We start from the raw sequence: 16,575 nt of genomic DNA, 5'->3' as shown, positions 1-16,575 counted from the left end.
GGTGGAAGAGGTCGTGGCCGGGGGCGTTCATTGTCAGCTGGTAATGAGGGTAGTGGTAGTGGTGGAGCATCAGCTGGTCGTGGGAAAAAAAATATTGCACCTAAGTCTGGAGCTGTGGAGCCAGGTTCGTCGTCAGGCTACACAAGGCCTCGAACGCTCCCTTTTCTGGGAGTAGGAAAACCGCTTTTAAAGCCGGAGCAGCAAGAGCAAGTTTTGGCTTATCTTGCTGACTCAGCCTCTAGCTCTTTTGCCTCCTCTCGTGAAACTGGTAAATGTCAAAGCAGCGTGTCGTTAGTGGATGTTCACGGTCAGGAACAAGTCGCTTCCTTGTCCTCTTCAGCAAAAACAACAACAGAGAAGAATGCAGCAGGCGACACAACGGGTTACTCCATGGAGCTCTTTACACATACCGTCCCTGGCTTAGAAAGTGAAGCAGTTAACAGTCCATGCCCATTACAAGTTGAATCTGACATGGAGTGCACTGATGCACAGCCACAGCCAGACTACTATGCTGGTCCTTTGACTCAGACCACAACATTGCCCTCGCAGGGTGCTGATCAAGAATCAGACCCTGATGAGACTATGTTGCCCCATCACGAACGCTATACCACCGACCGACACGGTGACACAGACGAAGTTGCACACGAGCTACAAGAAGAGGTAATAGATGACCCAGTTCTTGACCCCGATTGGCAGCCATTGGGGGAACAGGGTGCAGGCGGCAGCAGTTCTGAAGCGGAGGAGGAGGGGCCGCAGCAGGCATCAACATCGCAACAGGTTCCATCTGCCGGGCCCATATCTTGCCCAAAACGCGTGGCAAAGCCAAAACCTGTTGGAGGACAGCGTGGCCATCCGGTTAAAGCTCAGTCTGCAATGCCTGAAAAGGTATCCGATGCTAGAAAGAGTGCAGTCTGGCATTTTTTTAAACAACATCCAATTGATCAGCGCAAAGTCATCTGTCAAAAATGTTCAACTACCTTAAGCAGAGGACAGAATCTGAAAAGTCTCAATACAAGTTGCATGCATGGACATTTAACCACCATGCATTTGCAAGCCTGGACTAACTACCAAACGTCCCTTAAGGTTGTAGCACCCTCGGCCAATGAAGCTAGTCAGCAACGCAACATCCCTTCCGGCAGTGTAGGGCCACCATTTTCCGCACCACCTGCAGTATCTGTGCAGGTTTCTTTGCCAGGCCAAAGCAGTCAGGGTCAGGGAATCACCAGTTTTGTAGTAGGAAACACTGCATCTAGGGCACCGGCGGCAACAATACCATCTCCCACCGTCTCTCAGTCTGCCATGTCCACCGGCACCCCCGCTAGTTCCACGATCTCCAGCTCTCCAGTCCAGCTCACCCTACATGAGACTATGGTTAGAAAAAGGAAGTACTTAGCCTCGCATCCGCGTACGCAGGGTTTGAACGCACACATAGCTAGACTAATCTCGTTAGAGATGATGCCCTACCGGTTAGTTGAAAGCGAAGCTTTCAAAGCCCTGATGGACTACGCTGTACCACGCTACGAGCTACCCAGTCGACACTTTTTTTCCAGAAAAACCATCCCAGCCCTCCACCAACATGTTAAAGAGCGCATCGTCCATGCACTCAGGCAATCTGTGAGCACAAAGGTGCACCTGACAACAGATGCATGGACCAGTAGGCATGGCCAGGGACGTTACGTGTCCATCACGGCAAACTGGGTAAATGTGGTGGATGCAGGGTCCACAGGGGACAGCAAGTTTGGGACAGTTCTGCCTAGCCCACGGTCTAGGAAACAATTGGCTGTAGCCATTCGCACCCCCTCCTCCTCCTCTTCGTCCTCCTGCAGAAGCGAGAGCTCGTCCACCGACCGCAGTTGCACAACCACTCCATCCGCAGCTGCCACTGTTGCACACCAGGTCTCCCATTATGGGGCAGCTACTGGCAAACGTCAGCAGGCTGTATTGGCTATGAAGTGTTTGGGCGACAACAGACACACCGCGGAAGTTCTGTTCGAGTTCTTGCAGAAAGAAACGCAGTCGTGGCTGGGCACTGTAGATCTTGAGGCAGGCAAGGTAGTGAGTGATAACGGAAGGAATTTCATGGCTGCCATCTCCCTTTCCCAACTGAAACACATTCCTTGCCTGGCTCACACCTTAAACCTGGTGGTGCAGTGCTTCCTGAAAAGTTATCCGGGGTTATCCGACCTGCTCCTCAAAGTGCGTGGACTTTGCTCACATATCCGCCGTTCGCCCGTACACTCCAGCCGTATGCAGACCTATCAGCGTTCTTTGAACCTTCCCCAGCATCGCCTAATCATAGACGTTGCAACAAGGTGGAACTCAACACTGCACATGCTTCAGAGACTGTGTGAACAGAGGCGGGCTGTTATGTTTTTGTGGGAGGATACACATACACGGGCAGGCAGTAGGATGGCAGACATGGAGTTGTCAGGTGTGCAGTGGTCGAAGATTCAAGATATGTGTCAAGTCCTTCAGTGTCTTGAGGAATGCACATGGCTGGTTAGTGCAGACAACGCCATAATAAGCATGAGCATCCCCCTAATGCGTCTGCTGATGCAAAGTTTGACGCACATAAAGGATCAGGCGTCTGCAGCTGAGGAAGAGGAAAGCCTTGATGACAGTCAGCCATTGTCTGGCCAGGGCAGTGTACAGGACGAGGTAGCGGGCGAAGAGGAGGAGGAGGACGAGGAGGATGATGGGGATGATTATATTTTTAATGAGGAAGCTTTTCCGGGGCCACTGGAAATTGGTGGCGCGGCAAGGCCGGGTTCTGGTTTTTTGAGGGACACAAGTGACGTGGATTTGCCTGAAACTGCCCCTCAACCAAGCACAACCGCAGATTTGAGAACTGGAACTTTGGCCCACATGGCGGATTATGCCTTACGTATCCTCAAAAGGGACACACGCATAACTAAAATGATGAATGATGACGATTACTGGTTGGACTGCCTCCTTGATCCTCACTATAAAGGCAAATTGCAAAATATAATGCCACATGAGAACTTGGAACTAATATTAGCAACCAAACAATCAACTCTTTTTGACCGTTTGCTTCTGGCATTCCCTGCACACAGCGCCCGTGATCGTTCTCACACGAGCTGCAGGGGCCAGCAGACCAGAGGAGTTAGAGGGGCAGAAATCAGAAGTGGCGTTGGCCAGAGGGGTTTTCTGACCAGGTTGTGGAGTGATTTTGCTATGACCGCAGACAGGACAGGTACTGCAGCATCAATTCAAAGTGACAGGAGTAGTGTTGAGCATTCCGATACCGCAAGTATCGGGTATCGGCCGATACTTGCGGTATCGGAATTCCGATACCGAGATCCGATACTTTTGTGGTATTGGGTATCGGTATCGGATACATAGGGATCTGTAAAATAAAGAATTAAAATAAAAAATATTGATATATTTACCTCTCCGGCGGCCCCTGGACTCAGCGCGGGTAAACGGCAGGCTTCGTTGTTCAAAATCAGCGCTTTTAGGACCTGAGAATCACGTCCCGGCTTCTGATTGGTCGCGGGCCGCCCATGTGACCGCCACGCGACCAATCACAAGCCGCGACGTCACCGCAAGCTATTGACGCGCTCATTTTTAAAAATGAGCGCGTTAATGGCTTTGAAAGACATAGCGGCTTGTGATTGGTCGCGGCCACGCGACCAATCACAAGCCGCTATGTCTTTCAAAGCCATTAACGCGCTCATTTTTAAAAATGAGCGCGTCAATAGCTTGCGGTGACGTCGCGGCTTGTGATTGGTCGCGGCCACGCGACCAATCACAAGCCGCTATGTCTTTCAAAGCCATTAACGCGCTCATTTTTAAAAATGAGCGCGTCAATAGCTTGCGGTGACGTCGCGGCTTGTGATTGGTCGCGTGGCGGTCACATGGGCGGCCCGCGACCAATCAGAAGCCGGGACGTGATTCTCAGGTCCTAAAAGCGCTGATTTTGAACAACGAAGCCTGCCGGTTACCTGCGCTGATTTCAGGGGCCGCCGGAGAGGTAAATATATCAATATTTTTTATTTTTATTCTTTATTTTACACCTCCCTATGGATCCCAGGGCCTGAAGGAGAGTTTCCTCTCCTTCAGACCCTGGGAACCATGAGAATACCTTCCGATACTTGATGTCCCATTGACTTGTATTGGTATCGGATATCGGTATCGGCGATATCCGATATTTTTCGGGTATCGGCCGATACTATCCGATACCGATACTTTCAAGTATCGGACGGTATCGCTCAACACTAGACAGGAGACAACATTTGTCCAGTATGGTTACAAACTATTTTTCATCCCTTATCGATGTTCTCCCTCAACCGTCATTCCCATTTGATTACTGGGCATCAAAATTAGACACCTGGCCAGAATTGGCAGAATATGCATTGCAGGAGCTTGCTTGCCCGGCAGCTAGTGTCCTATCAGAAAGAGTATTCAGTGCTGCAGGTTCAATACTAACAGAAAAAAGGACTCGTCTGGCTACCCAAAATGTAGATGATCTAACCTTCATTAAAATGAACCACAACTGGATTTCGAAATCTTTTGCCCCACCTTGCCCGGCTGACACCAAGCTTTCCTATGAAAAGGTCTTGCCTGTGGACTATTCTGAATGCCTTTTCCAATCTCGTAATTTTCTGCACCTGATTGTCCAGCATACGACATGTTTACACCTCACTAAATGGCCAAACTCCCCACACGGGGCCGTGGTATCGACACTTGGCGACAGCACCCGTGAGAGTGCAGTTTATCTGAAGAGGTGGGTGAGCCCGCTTTTGGTCGACGGCACTGCCACTCGGTCCCTCCTAGTACAATAAAGTGTCTCTGGCGGTGGTGGTGCGCACCCAACGTCAGACACACCGTTGTAATAAGGGGCCCTGGGCCTGTACCGCCGGCCACAAGACAGTTCCCCCCCCAGCTCAAACAGTGCTCTACCACTTGCAAAATTATCTCACAGCTCCACCAATGTTTAGTCTATGCGCTGACATCCTTCAATGCCTGCCACTGACAATACCATTGTATTGACATTTTTGTTATGTTAGGCCTTCGATGCCTGTCTGTGGTCACTCCTTCCACTAGGCCTCCACTGACCACACCACTGCTGCCCGTGTACCCCTGGAACCAATTTAAAATTGCCTACAACCATGTGTTATTATTTTAGGCCTTCGATGCCTGTCTGCGGTCACTCCTTCCACTAGGCCTCCACTGACCACACCACTGCTGCCCGTGTACCCCTGGAACCAATTTAAAATTGCCTACAGCCATGTGTTATTATTTTAGGCCTTTGATGCCTGTCTGCGGTCACTCCTTCCACTAGGCCTCCACTGACCACACCACTGCTGCCCGTGTACCCCTGGAACCAATTTAAAATTGCCTACAGCCATGTGTTATTATTTTAGGCCTTCGATGCCTGTCTGCGGTCACTCCTTCCACTAGGCCTCCACTGACCACACCACTGCTGCCCGTGTACCCCTGGAACCAATTTAAAATTGCCTACAGCCATGTGTTATTATTTTAGGCTTTCGATGCCTGTCTGCGGTCACTCCTTCCACTAGGCCTCCACTGACCACACCACTGCTGCCCGTGTACCCCTGGAACCAATTTAAAATTGCCTACAGCCATGTGTTATTATTTTAGGCCTTCGATGCCTGTCTGCGGTCACTCCTTCCACTAGGCCTCCACTGACCACACCACTGCTGCCCGTGTACCCCTGGAACCAATTTAAAATTGCCTACAGCCATGTGTTATTATTTTAGGCCTTCGATGCCTGTCTGCGGTCACTCCTTCCACTAGGCCTCCACTGACCACACCACTGCTGCCCGTGTTCCCCTGGAACCAATTTAAAATTGCCTACAGCCATGTGTTATTATTTTAGGCCTTCGATGCCTGTCTGCGGTCACTCCTTCCACTAGGCCTCCACTGACCACACCACTGTTGCCCGTGTACCCCTGGAACCAATTTAAAATTGCCTACAGCCATGTGTTATTATTTTAGGCCTTCGATGCCTGTCTGCGGTCACTCCTTCCACTAGGCCTCCACTGACCACACCACTGCTGCCCGTGTACCCCTGGAACCAATTTAAAATTGCCTACAGCCATGTGTTATTATTTTAGGCCTTCGATGCCTGTCTGCGGTCACTCCTTCCACTAGGCCTCCACTGACCACACCACTGCTGCCCGTGTACCCCTGGAACCAATTTAAAATTGCCTACAGCCATGTGTTATTATTTTAGGCCTTCGATGCCTGTCTGCGGTCACTCCTTCCACTAGGCCTCCACTGACCACACCACTGCTGCCCGTGTACCCCTGGAACCAATTTAAAATTGCCTACAGCCATGTGCTATTATTTTAGGCCTTCGATGCCTGTCTGCGGTCACTCCTTCCACTAGGCCTCCACTGACCACACCACTGCTGCCCGTGTACCCCTGGAACCAATTTAAAATTGCCTACAGCCATGTGTTATTATTTTAGGCCTTCGATGCCTGTCTGCGGTCACTCCTTCCACTAGGCCTCCACTGACCACACCACTGCTGCCCGTGTACCCCTGGAACCAATTTAAAATTGCCTACAGCCATGTGTTATTATTTTAGGCCTTCGATGCCTGTCTGCGGTCACTCCTTCCACTAGGCCTCCACTGACCACACCACTGCTGCCGGTGTACCCCTGGAACCAATTTAAAATTGCCTACAGCCATGTGTTATTATTTTAGGCCTTCGATGCCTGTCTGCGGTCACTCCTTCCACTAGGCCTCCACTGACCACACCACTGCTGCCCGTGTACCCCTGGAACCAATTTAAAATTGCCAACAGCCATGTGTTATTATTTTAGGCCTTCGATGCCTGTCTGTGGTCATTCCTTCCACTAGGCCTCCACTGACCACATCACTGCTGCCCGTGTACCCCTGGAACCAATTTAAAATTGCCTACAGCCATGTGTTATTATTTTAGGCCTTCGATGCCTGTCTGCGGTCACTCCTTCCACTAGTCCTCCACTGACCACACCACTGCTGCCCGTGTACCCCTGGAACCAACATCAGAAAATATAAAAATAAGTATTTTGCTTATAAAAAAGAAAATACTGGAGAGATATCAAATGCAGACATTTTAACATTAAAAACAAACACATACAACAAAAATCTGGTACAGTACTAAAAATGGCCACCAGCTACAATAACTTTCTCCTGCAAGTAGTTAACTGAAAGGTTTTTTCAATTTTAAACACAGATATGGCATCCACCGAGTGTTGTCCTGTCGCGTCTTCTTTATATTATTGCCAAGAAGATGCAAAACAATGAAAATAATAAAATCATTATTTACCAAAAAAATAGAGTAAGTCAAAACCACATTGCAAATAAACATTCATTACAAATAAAGAAGCAGGGCGCGTCCGAGGGTGAGTATATACCTAATAAGAATATAATCACCCTCGGACGCGCCCTGCTTCTTTCCGACAGCCTTCCTTCCTAAGAATCAGCCCTTCAGTGGTGTAGAGAGAGGGTTTGTTACACTCCAAGGTGTTCCCCAGGTTGCCTTTCCTGAGCTTCGATCTTCCGGCTCTCGTTTAGTAGTTGTTGGAAACTACGCTGCATTAGGCCTACAAATTGGGTATGGGGTGTAGAGAGATGGTGTGTTCCACTCCAAGGTGTTCCCCAGGTTGCCTTTCCTGAGCTTCGATCTTCCGGCTCTCGTTTAGTAGTTGTTGGAAACTACGCTGCATTAGGCCTACAAATTGGGTATGGGGTGTAGAGAGATGGTGTGTTCCACTGTAGAGAGATGGTGTGTTCCACTCCAAGGTGTTCCCCAGGTTTCCTCGCCAATGCTTCGATCATCATGCTCTCGTTTAGTAGTTGTTGGAAACTACGCTGCATTAGGCCTACAAATTGGGTATGGGGTGTAGAGAGATGGTGTGTTCCACTCCAAGGTGTTCCCCAGGTTTCCTCTCCATTGCTTCGATCTTCATGCTCTCGTTTAGTAGTTGTTGGAAACTACGCTGCATTAGGCCTACAAATTGGGTATGGGGTGTAGAGAGATGGTGTGTTACACTCCAAGGTGTTCCCCAGGTTTCCTCTCCATTGCTTCGATCTTCCGGCTCTCGTTTAGTAGTTGTTGGAAACTACGCTGCATTGGGCCTACAAATTGGGTATGGGGTGTAGAGAGATGGTGTGTTCCACTCCAAGGTGTTCTCCAGGTTGCCTTTCCTGAGCTTCGATCTTCCGGCTCTCGTTTAGTAGTTGTTGGAAACTACGCTGCATTAGGCCTACAAATTGGGTATGGGGTGTAGAGAGATGGTGTGTTCCACTGTAGAGAGATGGTGTGTTCCACTCCAAGGTGTTCCCCAGGTTTCCTCGCCAATGCTTCGATCATCATGCTCTCGTTTAGTAGTTGTTGGAAACTACGCTGCATTAGGCCTACAAATTGGGTATGGGGTGTAGAGAGATGGTGTGTTCCACTCCAAGGTGTTCCCCAGGTTTCCTCGCCAATGCTTCGATCATCATGCTCTCGTTTAGTAGTTGTTGGAAACTACGCTGCATTAGACCTACAAATTGGGTATGGGGTGTAGAGAGATGGTGTGTTCCACTCCAAGGTGTTCTCCAGGTTGCCTTTCCTGAACTTCTATCTTCAGGCTCTCATTAAATTGTGGTTAAACGGAACAACTGCATTTGGCGTACTAGTTGGTTTGGGGCCTACTATCGGTGTCTGCCGCTCCTTGCTGTTCTCCTGGTTTCCTGTCCTGAAATTCCGTTTTCAGGCGCTCGTTAAGTAGTTGTTAATGTTAGACTGCATTTGGCCTACTAGTTGGGTTGGGGCCTACTATCGGTGTCTGCCACTCCTTGCTGTTCTCCTCCACTGAACAAAGCTGTGCCGCCTGTTTACTACTGTTGCCAATTTTGAACTGCATTTCGACTACTTACTGATTTGGGCCTACTCTCTGTGTCAGCCTCTCATTCCAGTTGTCCTCCACTGCAATGCCCCCTGATTAGTCCTGTGTTACCAATTTTGAACTGCATTTAGCCCACTTTATTCTTTGGGCCTATATCTGTGTTTCCTCCTCATCCTGCCCATTGCCCAGCCAGTGATAGATGAGTCTGCTGGTACATTGACCCATAACGCAACATTTCCCGTGCACGCTACACTGCAAGATTGTGACCCTGCTGAAAGTCAGGTCCCCCTTCCCGCATACCATACCACCTTACACGGGGACAAACAGGAAGGTGCAGATGAAAGTGCAGGTTCCTTCATCAGGTGGGGGGAGGAATACTAGTTGGCGACGTCACTGGCACAGGGCCTCTCATGGTACGCAAAAGTGTTGCTGCCGGTGGGAGGCGCCCCCGCCGTGCAAACACACCGCTGCCAACGAGTGGGCCCCCCCTGCTTGCTCAGGTTCACAGCACTTGCAAAGTTGAAATACTTACCTCTCCCTGCTCCACTGCCGTGACGTGGTCCAGATTTCCTGGGCCCACTAATTACTTGAACCAGCCCTACCCACCACAACTTTAGCCAAATGAACCCCAATTTCAAATGCCTTCCAATTATTATAAGGTAAATTACGCTTGACAAGCTTCATTAAGAAGAATGGATGGTTTTGACATTAAAATGAGCACTCTAGGTGTTTTCCTGGCCCCCACTCACTGCCGACTATGCTGCCCCATTGACTTGCATTGGGTTTCGTGTTTCGGTCGATCCCGACTTTACGTCATAATCGGCCGATTTCACTCGACCCGACTTTTGAGATAATCGGGTTTCGCGAAACCCGGCTCGACTCTAAAAAGGTCAAGGTCGCTCAACTCTACTAAGGACCCAAACATTGTGTGAGCATGAATTCCAGGAATATAGATGGGAAAAATTAGCAATAATAATCACAAGAAAATAAATAGACAGCCACCACTAAAGATATTTGATACTGTGCAAGACAGCAAGAAAAAAACTATATGTGGAGCCAAAACAGAGAAACACTTTTTTTAACCCCTTAATGGCCCCAGCTTTTACGATACGATACGATACACTTTATTGATCCCGTGGGAAATTATGGTATCATAGCAGCACAACTTACATCATAAAAATCATAAAATGAATTACTTAATTGACATCACAGTTTGTTGACAGAAGGACATTATACATTAGAATAGGACATACACAGCGGGTGAACTGAAAAGTAGAAGAAATAAAGCGGACAATCACCTTTATGATTTAACCCTAATGTTATTGTTGTACATCCCCATAGCAGTTGGCACAAACGATTTCCTAAATTTTTTCCCAGTTTGCGTCTTGATTCTGGAGAGAGCTTTGTCGTCTACTCAGTATTGAGTTGAATCTCTCCTAGGCATATCATCCTGAGACGAAATGGGTTGGTAGAGAGGGCCAACCAGATCCTGGTCATATATTTACAACATTTTGTTTCTGCCAAGCATTATGACTGGGCATCCTTGCTACCATGGGCGGAGTTTGCGCTTAACAATGCCGTAGCCAACTCCAGCGGTCAGACTCCATTCCTCCTAAATTACGGCCAGAATCCGCGTGTCCCGATGCCCATGCCCATGTCTTCCACTGACTCCAGGGTGGCAGACTGGGCTGTTGAGGCACAGGACATTTGGGACCGCACTCAGGATGCCATTTGGGCCTCCAAGGAGAGAATGAGGTCCTCCGCCGATGCACATCGGCGTCCTGCTCCAACCTTTGCTCTCCACCCGTAACAATCGGCTGCGAGTTGAGTCCACTAAGTTTGCACCTCGCTACTTGGGTCCCTTCAAGGTCCTCGAACAGGTTAACCCTGTGGTCTACCATCTGGCCCTTCCTCCATGCCTAGGTATCACTGACACCTTTCATGTGTCCCTCTTGAAACCCATATACATGTCCCGGAGTCATCTGCCGGGACATCAGGTTCATCTACGGATGATTATGAGGTGAACGCTATTTTGGGGTGCAAGGTGGTATGTGGCAAAAAATTCTATTTGGTGGACTGGAAGGGTTATGGCCCAGAGGACAAGTTCTGGGAGCCTGCTGAGCACATTCAAGCTCCACAGCTCATTGCGGCTTTTGAGCATAGTGAGGCCCAAGGAGTGGGGGGCCCTAGGAGGGGGGTAATGTAAGGGGTCGAGTTCCCGCCTCTGCACAGGGGGAATCTCGAGCCATCTCCACTGCGGTCTCTCATTCTTCTCCAGCTGTAGTGGAGCCTGCTCAGCAGAGACATCGGTCCCAGCATCTGGCTCAGCCTGATACTGTGTGGATGGTTGCTGCTGCCTTTCCAGGCTCAGCCATTGTAGCCAGTACTGGTCAGTGGTGAGCAGACGTCTCTGAGACTGAGTTCTGCTTTTCCCCTTCTGAGCATGCCCAGGGTAAGATCTCTCATTGGAGGTTGGGTGTCACATGCTCAGGTACTGTGGCAGCTCCCATTGGTCTTCTAGGAGAGTCCTGGAGTTGCTGCAGCTATAAAAGGTTTGCATGGCTGCATGGCCATGCACTAGTATCAGCTTATGTTATGAGATTTAGCTACTCAGTGGTCTTGTCTGCTTGTGGTCAAGGTCCGGCTGAAATAAGCCACTAGAATACCGGCACCTCCGGTGAGGAGTTTGTATGGTGAATTCAAGGCTGGCGTAAAGCCATTAGAATTCCAGCTCCATCGGAGAGGAGGTGTTTGTGTGCTTGCTACTCCCTGACCACTGATTGCTTTTGCTCTGTTAGGTAGCTGTGTTCCCCTGTGACGCTAACAGGGCACAGCGTTTTCCCTTCTGTGCGACTCTGTGAAGTAACAGAGTTCGCTTCTATTGCCATATTGTGCCACTATTTGCTAGCAGCAGGTTGGTCTCCTGCACGGTGGACCCCAGGCTGCGAACGCACCAATAATAATATCTAAATATACTTGGTGCATTCCGCCAACCCTAACAATTAATTTCTCGGAACAGTGATTTTAGGGCTTATTAACCTATAGTTGGTTTGATTGCAGTTTAGTAAATGGTTAATAAGGTTGAAGAAAAGCAAGTTATATTTTGAATATTAGTTTTTTTGTCGTCATTATCATGATAGTTGAGTTTTTAATTACTGTATATTAGTTTAAAAAATACTTTTGAGGCATCATCAGTACATGACTATAGTACCAAAACTATCATAAGAAATAAACATATCACCAGAACTAACATTATTACAATACAGCCCAGATCCAACATCAGCATTTTAATACACAATCACAATGTTTATCAATAAATGAATACAACACTAGAATAGAAATCATTATATAGCCCTCATATCTATATAAATAATACACTAGAGCCAACACACATGGATACAACACCAGAAAAAAGCATAAGTGCATGAAAGTATCAGAATCAACATCACTACATGAATGTAGCATCAGTAAATACCGTATTTTCCGCTTTGTAAGACGCACTTTATTTCCCCCAAATTTGGGGGGGAAATGTGGGTGCGTCTAACAAAGCGGATATACCGCTTACCATTACAGGCTGGGAGGAGGGGGTGTCCGCCGCCGCTACCGCCTGCCGCCGCTGTCGTCCGCCGCCACTGCCGGGGTTGTCCACTGCTGCCCCGGGTGATGCTGAAGGCTCCGGTGCTGCGGGGGGCTCTGGCGACATTTTGTGAAAGACCAGAGCCCCCCGGCAGTTCTTCCATGCGTTCCAGTATGACTAATTCCGGGAAAATGGCCGCCGGAATCTTGGGAGATGAGATTTCAGCGCTGAGATCTCATCTCTCGAGATTCCGGCGGCCATTTTCCCGGAGTTAGTTCCAGTATGACTGACTCCGGGAAAATGGCCGCCGGAATCTCGGGAGATGAGATTTCAGCGCTGAGATCTCATCTCTCGAGATTCCGGCGGCCATTTTCCCGGAGTCAGTAATACAGGAACGCATGGATGAACTGCCGGGGGCTCTGGCCTTTCACAAAATGTCGCCAGAGCCCCCCGCAGCACCGGAGACAGCCCTACAGCACAGGAGCCCCCTGCAGACCCCTCATCCCAGCCTGCAGCAAAGGAGCCCCCTGCAGACCCCTCATCCCAGGCTGCAGCACAGGAGCCCCCCTGCAGCACAGGAGCCCCCTGCAGACCCCCTCATCCCAGCCTGCAGCAATGCTCCACTCCTGCCTCCGGCAACGAGCCTGGGACCCTGATCCACCACAACCACAACCCCTGGTAAGTAATAAGACGCATGGATTATAAGACGCCCCACCAATTTATTAAAAAATAGTTTTTTCCTATTTTTCTCCTCAAAATTTGGGGTGCGTCTTATAATCCGGAGCGTCTTACAAAGCGAAAAATACGGTAAATACAGCATTAAGAAAAGTCATTAGAACATGATCTCATCATCACATCAGAATTGACATCAGTACTAGAATACATCACTAGCATCAAAAGAATCAGTGCATTAACACATCACCAAAACCAACATTAGTACATAAATATAGTCCTAGAAACAACATCAGCACTTTAGTAGATCACCTTACTCATCATCAGAACTTGAACTACAATCAATACAAAAATACCACATCAGAATAATTAGCAATAATAAAGCACCATAGCCACCATCAATATATGAATACAGCACCACAACTATTATCAGTACATGACAGGATCAGAACAAACATCAGTACATGAATACACCAACAAACATGAATACTACACGAGAAGCAACAACAGTACTTGAATACAGCACTGGAACCATCATCAGTACATGAACACAGTACCAGAACCATCATGAGTAAACGAACATAGCATGTACAATCATGAGTGAATACAGCACCAAAACCATCATGAGTACATGAAAAAAGAATCAGAACCATGATCAATTTATGAAAAAAGCACCAGCAAAACATCAGTTCATGGCTACAGCACCAGGTTTGGTATAATTGCACAGTAAGAGACACCCCTGATATTTACTGTTGTATTGCATGAACCTTCAACTACCAGTATAATCTTAAATGTAGAGAATTTATTTTGAAAGCTGTCTCACAAACAAGCATCATACAATGACTAATGCATGTATTAAATGCGGTTAAATGCACTATTAAAAATTTACATGCAGATACCTTACAGGTAACGCCTGTTCTGATTGGAATTTTTCTCATCCCTGTCTTTTCCTTCTGGTCCAGATACCATGATGATATTTCAAAGCCAAAACTCATAACGGATGACTATATTTACCTGGCTTATGTAGCACTTCCTGATATTGTGCCTAAAAGGGTTGTTCTAATGTTTCCTTTTCAGCAGCTTACTGCTTCTCTTGCCTGCTGGCTTCCTGATTGCTGACTGATTTTTGCTCATGAAAACTGATCAGTCTTCCAAGCAGGTAGAAAAGGCAGTTTTGTCTTTGCAACATGAGAGTAATGTAGAGGTACTGAAGCTGGCCAGATCAACCATGAGCAGGCTCTAAAGCATAGATCCTACTAGCATCCCTTAAGCCCCCGTCTCACATAGCAAGATCGCTAGCGAGATCGCTGCTGAGTCACAAGTTTTGTGACGCAACAGCGATCTCAGTAGCGATCTCGCTATGTGTGACACGTAGCAGCGACCAGGCCCCTGCTGTGAGATCGCTGGTCGTGTCGGAATGGCCTGGACCTTTTTTTGATCGTTGAGGTCCCGCTGGGTAGCACACATCGCTGTGTTTGACACCTTACCAACGACCTCGTTGACAGGACGTCCCATTGAATCATCATGAAATAGCATCGTTCTACAGGACGCTACAGGTCGCTACAGGTCGTCGCATCGCTGCTGCGTCATTGGGGAGATCGCACTGTGTGACATCTCACCAGCGCCCACATAGCGACGCAGCAACGATCCCTGACAGGTCGTATCGTTGTCGGGATCGCTTAAGCATCGCTATGTGTGACGGGGCCTTTAGTCCTTACCTTGGTAATCAGACAATCTGAGATTGCAATGTTCCCAGCTACCTAGACATTGAACCAAAGAGTATAAAATTAAAAGACCTTCCATTCTTGAAAGTAAAGAGAATTTTTCATAGGAGATAAATTCAAAAGTTTCTTGTTTTTACAAGCACTTTGCAATTTTCCTTATTTTAAGAAAATACATTGTAATAAAGCACTGTGGAATTAATGGCGCACTATTTAAGTGAGGAAAATAAAAATAACTAAAATAAATCTACTTGTTACAGATGTGGATACAAGTGAATGATTTGAAAAAATAATCTTGGCGTCTAAATTCATGGTTTGCCATAACCCTCCTAAAGGGATGTGCCCATTCTGATGAGGATTACCCACTTGATTACTAAATCTAAAATGAGTAGTGTATTCAATTAATAAAATATGAATTATACAAAATCCTTTCTAACAAAAATATATATAAATCTGTTCACCTTCCTCTGTTCTATAACATTTTGTCCAACGATTGCACAACATTCCCAAGCAACAGGTATTCTTTTAATGTCCTTCAATTGGGAGTTCAAATGTTGTGTGGGTTAAACATGCAGTATTATTACGTACACCTAGCCACATAAGTCTGTATTGTCTGGACATAGAGTACTTATGTTGTCATACACACAATGGTGTTACATAAATGGGGCATCACAAAATTTCCTTACATTTTGATACTCAAGACATAATTCTTCACTAATGAAGAACCATATGTCTGAAAAGCAAAAAAGATGAAGCTGTAAAGAAAATTAAAATTTTATGGAGGGAGAGGAACCCAAGTATTACATTTTAGTTTATTCTTATATTTGAAATGGTCTGGGTAAAACATTGACATATTTACTCTAAAAATGTGTATTTTTCTTTGCAGTGATTCAATTGCCAACAACTATAGCCCTGCAGCAAGAGGCTTTTCAACACATTCTGTCTACAAACTTAGCACTATCAATGGTAAGTGTGTTTTAACATTATAAAATATACATCATATTTATTTTGTATTTTTTAAAAGTAGTTGTGAATCATTTGCAAACTTCTGGTGTAATTTTTCGTTAACTTAACGGAGTCGTCCATTACTTTGGAGCACATTATTAATGGGCCCGTGATACTGTGAAAATTAAAAAAATAAATAAATAAAAGGATTTTTACCTAATACCCATGGTTGCCTGGCTTTCTCTTCCAGCAGAGGGTATTAGGTGACTGCTGCAGTCAATCGCCAGCCCCAAGCACAACAGTGTTTTTTTCCAACTCAGATAAAAAGGGCCTTATGTAGAAACTAGATGGTGGCCCGATTCAAACGCATCGGGTATTCTAGAATATGCATGTCCACGTAGTATATTGCACAGCCCACGTAGTATATTGCCCAGCCACGTAGTATATTGCCCAGTGGAGTAGTATATTGCCCAGCCACATAGTATATTGCCCAGTCACGTAGTATATTGCCCAGCCACGTAGTATATTGCCCAGTGGAGTAGTATATTGCCCAGCCATGTAGTATATTGCCCAGTCACGTAGTATATTGCCCAGCCACATAGTATATTGCCGAGCCACGTAGTATATTGCCCAGCCACGTAGTATATTGCCGAGCCACATAGTATATTGCACAGCAACGTAGTATACAGCACAGAGCCACGTAGTATACAGCACAGCCACGTAGTATACTGCCCAGTAATGTAGTATATTGGCCAGTCATGTAGTATATTGTCCAGCCACATATGTAACAGGT

At 47.1% G+C, this 16,575-nt stretch overlaps 1 protein-coding gene across 1 annotated transcript in view; it reads left to right on the top strand.

The window, feature by feature from the left end:
• LOC138674484 (dynein axonemal heavy chain 3-like) overlaps positions 1–16,575 on the top strand; it is a 3,367,401-nt gene that overhangs the window by 194,417 nt on the left and 3,156,409 nt on the right. Inside the window, 1 exon segment of the mRNA XM_069762320.1 lies at positions 15,724–15,803. Within this exon segment, the coding sequence (XP_069618421.1) occupies positions 15,724–15,803 (80 nt within the window).

The sequence above is a fragment of the Ranitomeya imitator genome, chromosome 4 (genome assembly GCF_032444005.1).
Source record: "Ranitomeya imitator isolate aRanImi1 chromosome 4, aRanImi1.pri, whole genome shotgun sequence".
NCBI classification, from domain to species: Eukaryota; Metazoa; Chordata; class Amphibia; order Anura; family Dendrobatidae; genus Ranitomeya; species Ranitomeya imitator.
Note: the sequence above shows the minus strand (reverse complement) of the source record. Positions and strands in the feature narration are given on the sequence as shown.